A 9,340-nucleotide genomic window follows, 5' to 3' on the forward strand; every position below is an offset into this window, starting at 1 on the left:
TTCAAAGTATGGCACCCATATGTTCTTTGGTTTTGATAAAGGGCATACTTGAATGGACCTACATCATGGAAGGGCTTTAGGTTTTAGACTTGCTGGTGTCTAACAGCTCCCTTCTTCTCCCTGAATGATGCAGAACACTCAACTCCCTGGAGCACATAATCCCTCAGGTAAACAAATACAAGAATTAATGTATTGTCATGGTAACAGGGAACTCAAGCAGAATCTGTGACCCTCTCTACTCTTTCTCAGCATCCCTCCTTTGGAAGGACAGGAGAGTAGCTGTTACCTCTGATGATTTCTTGTTGTTTTTTATTAAGTGCCAACAAGGTGTTTCATTTAAGAACCCAGGGAGCAGATGTATGGAAGATCTCTAAGGATCTAATCCCATAAGGTAACATTTATTTTTCAGCAGCCTGACTATATGAACATAAGAGTCAAACCAAAGCCCAAGCCAATTCCAAAGGTTGTCAAGATGAGAATTGTTATCCAGCAACAGCCTATTTTATTTACAACATAATGGGTTTTGCATGTATTTGTGTTCCCAAAAGAAAAAACCCCAACAAATTCCAATGTACATTAATATGCAGACCTTAGACCTCACAGCATTTGTTTCACAACTCTGTATCCTTTTTTTCTGCTCATGTACACATTTTGACAAACACTACCCCACAATGACTCCAGTATTAAAGACTGTTTATTTGGTGATGCTATTAACTGAACTGTTTGTGTCAATCAGAGGTTCAAACACTCAGAAACAATGATCAAGACTGTGGTGCACCAAAACAGCTGGCTTCCAGCTCTCTTTTCCTCCCCTTCCCTGTCACTTCTCCTCCAGTTTATATTTGGACTGGATTTAATTTTTTTTTTAATACCCTTCTTAAAGAAATGAAAGTACAACCAATTGAAAGAGGAGAATTTCCCAGATATAGTTTCTCTTGTTCAGCAAATCATCACTACAATACACACCCACTAGAAAGAATGACTCCACATCAAGGCTTCACCCCTTGCATCTTCAAAACTGCACATTTACAGCACTGACCTGGAGATGGATCCTGCATGATGTCTTGAGTTCTTCAATGGGAGTTCAGTGTGTTGCAAGGCTGGGTCTAAGTTGCACAGAGTATGATTTTTTTGGGGGTATGGTATTTTTGGCCTTTCTGTTCTACTGTTTACAGAATCATGCTGTGTTTGTGTGTGTCTACAGAGTCATCTTCCTGTGTTTGAACTCTTCTGAATGCTGCTTTGCTGGTGTAGAGTTATATTTACTATTGTCTCAGGGTTATTTACTACACACAAATAAACAAAACATGATCACTTATTTATACATCTGTTATTACTGTCTACAGGGCTGACAGCAGTTACTCAAATCCCAAGCCAACTTCACCTCTAGCATAAACAAATGGCATTTATTTTAGAGCTGGCATGAGGTCCACATAGACTGCTAACACCTTCCTCACTCAGTCACCCACTTCCCAGACAGACAGTTGCAGTGATGTACCAGTAAGCATTGAAAAGGACACAGCCAGAACCCCAAAGCAAAGCAGAATGTTGCAATTTTATGTAAGGGATCATGCAACAGCTTAACCCCTGATATTTCTGGAGTAACATTTGTCTCATGATGTGTGATGCACACTTGTTAGACACCAACTTAGCACTAAAGAGCTGGAAAGATGCCTACATACTGCACTGAAAGCTGCCTGCTAGGCAGCCAGTCTGCTGATCCCTGGAGGCTGCTCCAGAACCCATTATGACAGGAGAACATCTTCATACACAGCAAGTGCAGCACAGAAGCCAGAACAAACCAGGATCCAACGATCAAAACCTGAAAGCACTGTTGCTACCAACTGGACTCGTTGAAACAAGAATCTTTCCTTGAAGCAGTGGCTGCTGTACTGGGAAGCCTGAATGCTGCACATCCTGACTCAGGCCACTACACTGATGTTTCCCAGCAGGAAAGTGCCAAGCTATTCCTTACGATTAAAAAAAAATGTAAAATAAATACCATACAGTATTGATTTTTCTCTGCTAATTAAATGCAACATAATTAAACTAAATAACTTTACTGCTTGATTTGCAAAACACTAATTGAATCTTTAAACAGAATACTCCTGCTATGCAGAAAAACAGAGGTATTCAACCATCTAAAGTGACAACTGAGAACCAGACACAACTCCAGAAGCACGGAAAGATAATATGATCCGTGCTTGAGCGTTTCCTTCTGAGAGCAGAGGAGATCGCAGCAGCCGCCCCCGGCTCTGCCTCTATTCTAGCACCCTAGGCACTGGGGAGAGCTCTGCAAGAGAGAGGAAAAAATGAGCAAGTTCCCTCTGACATTTGCCCACGGACTCATCTTTTCTGATCTTGCACAAACACCAGAAGAGGAAAGTTGGAGAAGTTGCAATTAATCAATGCAACGTAGGCCCCAAAGCGTTGCAGCGCCCCGGCTTTGCTGATGCTTTGCTGCATGGAAAGGACGGCAGGGGTGTGGGAAAACAAAACATACTTGGGGGGAAAAAAAAAAAAAAAAAAAGGACAAAAGAGGAGGGGAAAGAAAGAAGGAGGGGAGAGAGAAGGAAAAAGCGGAGAAGACAAAAAGCCTGACCTGCACCGCGCCCGGGAAGCCCAGAAGCAGCCACTGGCAGCGCGGCGGCGCTGGGCAGAGCATCCCCCGCCGCTGCCGCGGGCCCAGCCCCGGCGCGGGCCCCTTTCCACCCTGACAGGACCTTCCCGCCATCCCGGGGCACCGAAAGCCGCCGGGGGCCCTACCCGCCTTCCCCAGCCCCTCCGGGCCGCGCCAGGCCCGCGGCGGCACCTCCGGCAGCTCCGCCGGGCCGCGGCGCTGAGGGGAAGGGCGACCGGCGCTACCGCTCCGGCGGACTTCCCCTCCGGGGCCTCCCGCCGCTCCCGGACCGCTCACCTGCTTTTTCGATCTTGCCAGACATGTCGGAACCGGGCTCGCCGCTCAGGCCGGGCCGCGCAGGTAGCGCCGGCTGAGCGGCCGCGGCGCGGGGCTTTGCCAGCCGCCGCTGCCGCCTTCTCCTCCTCCTCCTCCTCCTCCTCTTTCTCCCACCTGGATGCCTGCCGGCCGGCGGAGATCCGAGAGCAGGCTCTGCGGCGGCCTGCGGGGCTTCAGCGGCGGCGGCGCAGGCAGCGCCCGCCCCCCGCCCGCTCCGCCGGGCAGCGAGGGGAAGAGGCGGCCCGGGGGCTCCCGCCGCACACGCACCGCCCCGGGCCGCAGTGCCGTCTGGCGGCCGCGCCGAGGAACTGCAGGCACCGGGAGGGGCGGGCGGCGGGGCGGGCCCACGGGCAGAACCCCAGCGAACCAACGGGCGGGCCCACGGGCAGAACCCCAGCGAACCAAGGGGCGGGCCGGTGGTGGGACAGGCTGAGCCTCGCAGGCTTTGCCCCCTTGAGGCCGCAGCACTGGCAGAGCGGCGGTGTCACGGGGGAAATCCTCGCCCGTGTCTCCCGGAGCGGGGCGGAACGCGGGGGTTGTGAAGCCCCGGTAGCGCGGAGGGGATGCTGATCCCCGGAGATGCTGCGGGTCTAGCCTCTCTCCAGGGGCATCCACCGAGGGGATGGGGGAAGCTGAAAGAACGAGGTGGTTTCCCCCCCCCTAGAGTGCAGAGACTCCGTGGAAAGGTTTGGGATCCGCAGGCACCCGCTGCCACACGCTGTCCCTCCAGAAACTCCTCAAGCCTCGCAGGCAAGCTGTGTTTTCCCAAATTTGTTATTACGGCAAAATCTAAGAGAAGTCAGCAACAAGAATGTAGTTAACCAGAGGGCAACAAGGGTGGGATTTGGGCAAACCCCAAAATGCTTTGTAACTTGGACCAGCGCTGCTGCCACGGAGCATCCTCACAGCACACCCCAGCGGTGTGGGCAGACACAAGCCCAGGGTCACCTCACCGAGTCGGTGGGGGGTGGCCCAAGCAACAACAAGTGGATCATATTAGTGAGTGATAGTAACTAGGAGCAGTAGTGGGTGATGCTAATGCAAGCAGACCCAACTGTGAGTGCTCAGAGGAAGCAGACAGATGAAGAAAGAAGCTGCTATTCTTACACCCTCCATTTTCAGACTTGGACAAGGAAGAAGGAGCATGTGTGCAATAATGTGCGATATGAACAGAACAGCTACTAAATTGGAAGGTCTTTTCACAGTCTCTGATATAAAAAGCCCCGTTCTGCCCATGATGTCTTGCCTTCAGGGGATACTGGAGTATCTTGTGCTTTCTCCCTTAAGCTGTAACTCACAAGGCTGGGAAAAACCTGATGCTTCTAAGTATGCCATTGAGCCAGGTGGAGGAAAAAAACACCCCAGAGCTGACTGAGCCAGTGTGAGCATGTTGTGGACTGAGCTGGGCCAGGAGAGTGTGAGGAGAGCTGTGAAGAGAGATGTGACTTGTTGTGCACTTAGAGAGCAACATGAGATCCTGTGGGGATGCATCTTGATTTAAACTGGGGAGAGGGAAGGGGGGAACAGTAGATAGTTACCTTCAAGAAGCACCCTGCAGAGAGCCAATTTCTCAGGTCCTGGTGCTACCTCAGGAAGACAAGAAAAATATGTTGGGCCTTTGTAGTGATGTGGATACCTGCATTGCTATCAGATGAGAGCACAGTGCTAAAGTTCACTCTGCAGCAAGAGGCATGCAAGGGGAGGCCAAAAACTGAAGCCTCCTTCCCCAGATGTTTCTTTGCTGGGAGAAACTACCTGGCAGCAACACTAAGCAGACAGTCAATCTTGGCTTGCAAACCCCTCCAATTGAGTCTGCTCCAGCCCTGTCCACCTGTGCTGACAGCAGTTAGGGAAGGCCATCAGGCATAAACTTCAGCTCCACAGGCTCGTTTTCCTGCAACGTGTCACCGAACTTTACAACCGACCCACTGAACAGGGGAAATTGCACAAGAAATGCCAACAAAATTACTGAGACTTGCCATTAGAGAAGAGCTCTCCTGCCCTCTAGTGCCTTCCTCTCTCCCGGGCGGCTTCTATCCCACCCCAACCTGCCCTCTCCCGCTCTCCTCTGGCTTGTGGGGCCAGGGCTGGGGTTATGCAGGCTCTTTCCCTGCAGAAATGGCAGGAGATAGTGTTCATTGACCCTCCAAACACAACTGTCCAAGTGGGTTTCAGCAGGAGGGAATAACTGGGACTATTCAGGGAAATGCATTTTAGCCAGCATGATGGCCTCAGGACATGACACTGCTGGTAATTGTGCTTAAGACAAAACCTGTAAATAATTTATTCAATGTCTACGAGAATCCCCAAGTGACAGGCACACCAGGGTGACCCTATGTGTCCCTGCTACCACACAGACTCAGCCCTCAGTGTGGAGACCTTTACAGCTGGGAAGAGCTGAAAAAGAAAATATACAATGCAAAAGGAGAAGATTCTCACCTCCTTGTAGTGGGAAGAGCCTTTCTTGCTCCTGAGGCTCGATGAGCTGCTGGCCTCTCCATTGCCTCACACCAGAGTGAGCTTCTCTCTGTGGGTGTGTGTCCCACCTTTATTGGCCCCCTGGTAATAGGGGGCCTGCCCTAACCAGGCACAGGTGGACTCACACCCACTCCTTGGCAACTCGAGGCACCTGGTTTGTCTTGTTTCTCTACACCTCCTGTTAAGGGATGCAACTTCTGTTAGGTCTTTGGTGGTGGGAAAAAATAGAGGTGGGATGTCAGTATATGGGGGAGGAGAGGAATTATTCAGGGAAGAGTGTCACCCAGACAGGCTCTGGGTGAGAGACTCGGGAGCGATGCAGAAAGGGCAGAGCTGGGAGCTGAAGTAGGCAAAGACAGAGCTCCTGTATCAGTAACCCTGAAAAAAAAATATATATATATACATATATATATATATATATATATATACATGGTGTGGACTGCACCAACCTTCATGTGAGGAAAAATGCACAAAAGGGAGACCTTGATTTTGGGTATACCCCCAGTTTCACCTCTTCAGTGTTTTGCAGTTTTTTTCGGTGCAAGAGCAACAGAATTTTCTCTGCTCCAGCCAGCGGTGGCCCACCCTGGCACATGACTGACGGGACTGGTTTGCTACCAGCTTTTTCCTTAAAAAAAGGCAAGTTTGGGTGCTGACTCTAGAGGGCAGCATATGCCGGCACATGAGGCTGGGGGGCTGACCCCCCTCTCTCCCGCCTGCAGCCCGAGCCGCGCAAAAGCTCTGGTGGAAGGAGCAGGGACAAATCCCGGCGCTCCTTATCCCGAGGAAGCAGCGGTGGGGATGCTCACCAAATGCCCACTTCGTCTTCTGAGCACCTGAGCACAGAGAAGGGGACCGGAAGGCTGGAGGACACGGGCGTGAGGGGGGCTCATCCGCATCAGCATGTGGGACATCCCAACCCTGAAACACTTTGGTCCCTCCCCTGCTTGGTCGGACTTTTGTTTTTTGTTTGTTGGTTTTCTTGTTCTCCAGACAAGGAGACCGCGTGGTTTGATCAGTAAAAACCATTATACTTTCAGATCTATTAAAGTGACAGCTTCAAGTGAAGGTTTTCTGTGTCTCTTTCAGTCATCTGTGAAATGAAATAAATAGAAAAAAACTTCTTTTAGCCTCATGCTGCTGCAAGAGGATGAAGTGATCTGAGGAGAAAGGCTGAGAAGAACTCCAGGCTCTGAAATTATTAAAAAGAAAACCAGAGAGAGATTAACAATTTTTGATAACCCACTTGTACATTCAATGTAATAAGGAAGGTGAGGGTGGAAGGAGAAGAGGCTACAAAGGTTCTTTCCCTGGCTTAATCTTATCCCTCTACTGGAAAAATGAGCATGTGAATCACTACAAAATCTATATTGGCTAACACCAAAGGGAGATGCTAACAAGCTGTCTGGTGTCCCAAGGTGTTTCTGTCAGCAGTTCCTTAGTGGTCAGATGTTTGGCTGTCCTTTCACCTCCTCATGTGCAGGGATCACATCAATAGCTCATCCTCTTGGGGGTTATTGAAATAGTGGCAGGTAACTCAATACGGATCTTCACTGCACATGGTTGGATCTCAGCTGCTGACTTAGCTGGCCAAACCAAGTGTCCATTCTGCTGTCTCTGAACAGCAAAAGCAGCTCCAAGCAGGGAGTCAGGAGCCTGTCCTGACATATGTGCTGTGGGTTACCTTCTGGCTATGGAGTCTGTGATGCTGAGGGTGTCTTCCTAGAGACACAGATGGACCCAAGTCCATCCTTATAGGATGGTTTGGACATCAGCAAGTGCCACTCAGCACCCCAGAGCCATAGACTGGAGCTGTTGGATAAAAAAGGCAGGCAAGCAGACAGACAGGCAGGCAGACAGAAAGAAAGGCAGAAAAAAAGATAGGGAGAGAGAGAGAGAGAAAGAAGGAAAGGGAAAGGGAAAGGGAAAGGGAAAGGGAAAGGGAAAGGGAAAGGGAAAGGGAAAGGGAAGGGAAAGGGAAAGGGAAAGGGAAAGGGAAAGGGAAAGGGAAAGGGAAAGGGAAAGGGAAAGGGAAAGGGAGGAAAGGGAAAGGGAAAGGGAAAGGGAAAGGGAAAGGGAAAGGGAAAGGGAAAGGGAAAGGGAAAGGGAAAGGGAAAGGGAAAGGGAAAGGGAAAGGGAAAGGGAAAGGGAAAGGGAAAGGAAACCTCCCAGCAGCCTGTGCTGTGATCTCACCACCTCCCCTCTCCTCTGCTTGCTCAGTGCACAGAGCTTGGGGGAAGTCAGTAAGAGCTGATGGCAGGTGACACAAATCATGCCCTGTGGGAAAGAGTGAAACAAAAAAGAATCACAAAAGAAAAGAAAAGGAAAGGAAAGGAAAAAAAAACACAAAATCAATATTCCAAAGTCAAATAGTAAAAACTGTTTTATGGAAACAGAGGTCACCCAGAAAAAATATAATCGGATGTGACAGACTAGCTCTCTGATTTCCTCTCTCTGCCAGTCCTGGGTGGGGACACCTCATGCTCAAGCCAAAGTGTCACCTGCCCTTGTTTCCCAAACACCATGGAGTCCCAAACACTGACAGCAGGAGTGCACAGCCTGAAGGATGGGGGAGAGAAAGCTGAGGGAGCTGGGTGAGATGCAGAGGGTCCTGCTTGGAAATAGCAGAGGTCTTGTAGGACAGGAACAAACCATGTAGGCAAACCAACCGGGGAGCCCAGCACTGAATAAAAGAGGCTATGTCAGCTCAGTCCAGAGATGTGCTGAACCCCATAACTGCAGGAGAGCAGAGGATCCAGGCTGGCTCTGAGCAGCTGGAGGTACCAACCCCAGGGGTGTGTGGGAGAGAGGGGCTCTGCAGCACTTCCAGTATGGCTTTTCTGTGCCTCAGTTTCCCCTTTCGTGAAAGGGCCCTTTAACCTTTGCAGTTAGACAAGAGTCACAGACCCCTCTGTGACATTTGTGAGCACAGTAGTCAGCCTGGCAGCCGGAGGAAAGGAACCAGCTACCCTCACAGAGCCTCCGAGGTCTCTCTCAGAAGTGTGCGGGGTGATGAGCTGCTGTGTCTGATGCAAATCTCTCTTTTGGCTCTTTTGTCCCTGAAGGAGGGACAGGCCCACCCTGACACTGCTTCCATTGTGCCCTACAAGTCCCAGCCTGCACGAATTTCAGAGAGCATTTTAAATGTGGGGCACGCAGCCCTGATAATGATGCACACTTCAAACCATTATTTCTCAGCCCAGAGCGCTTCTCTTCATTGTCAAGCCAGTGCTTATGGCTTGTTTAGTGCAGTTTTTTCCTCCTTCCTTTTTTATTTATTTATTGGTTTATTTATTATTTTTTTATTTTTATTTTAAACCTGACCTCCTGATTCTGCCTCAGAATTTATGCCGGTTTGTTTTGGTTTTTTGTTGGGTTTTTTTTTCCCCACAAAGTTAGCAGCAGGGAGATAAACTTCCCATGAAGTCCATTTGCCAACATAGCTTCTTTTAACGTGAAAACAATGGAAAAGCAAAAGAATGCTCTGGCTGGATGTGACATCTCCAGCACCATGGTGACAGCGGCAGCTGCTCTCTGTCCCCCTCAGGGATGACCTTCAGCTCCATGAAAAGCTGATTTCCTTGTCAGCTGTGTGCCTGCCTACCTGGCCTGAGGAGTCCCACCCCTGGAGCCGGAGCTTCTCAACTGCTTGGCAGTCCCATCTCAGCAATCTCTTCCCCAGCTTTCTTATCTTCTTTTGCTTCTTTTAGTTCTCAGTGCTTCCCTGCAGGCTGGAACATTTCAGGATGTCTCTTGTGATCTCAGGGGTGGCTGGATTTAACTGAGCAGGAGCAGCCCCTCCCTCAAAGCCATCAGGCTTGGGCAACACAGGGAGAGGTGACAAACCTGCAAATATTGTGACTTGTAAACTTCACCCTCAGTGGGAGTCTGCTCTCATCATCCCCA

At 50.0% G+C, this 9,340-nt stretch overlaps 1 protein-coding gene across 5 annotated transcripts in view; it reads right to left on the reverse strand.

Annotated features, from left to right (window-relative positions):
* RAPGEF1 (Rap guanine nucleotide exchange factor 1) overlaps positions 1-3,227 on the reverse strand; it is an 85,303-nt gene extending 82,076 nt beyond the window's left edge. For 2 of the 5 annotated variants that reach the window (XM_030460987.1, XM_030460986.1), the window contains exon 1: positions 2,918-3,125. In XM_030460987.1, coding sequence (XP_030316847.1) covers positions 2,918-2,942 — 25 coding nt within the window. In that variant the 5' untranslated portion in view covers positions 2,943-3,125. Of the gene's footprint in view, positions 1-1,039; positions 1,287-2,917 lie in introns of all 5 variants that reach the window. The other 3 variants (XM_030460983.1, XM_030460984.1, XM_030460982.1) reach the window with 3 other exon arrangements.
* Between the last annotated feature and the right edge of the window lie 6,113 nt (positions 3,228-9,340).

The sequence above is a fragment of the Calypte anna genome, chromosome 17 (genome assembly GCF_003957555.1).
Source record: "Calypte anna isolate BGI_N300 chromosome 17, bCalAnn1_v1.p, whole genome shotgun sequence".
Taxonomy (NCBI): Eukaryota; Metazoa; Chordata; class Aves; order Apodiformes; family Trochilidae; genus Calypte; species Calypte anna.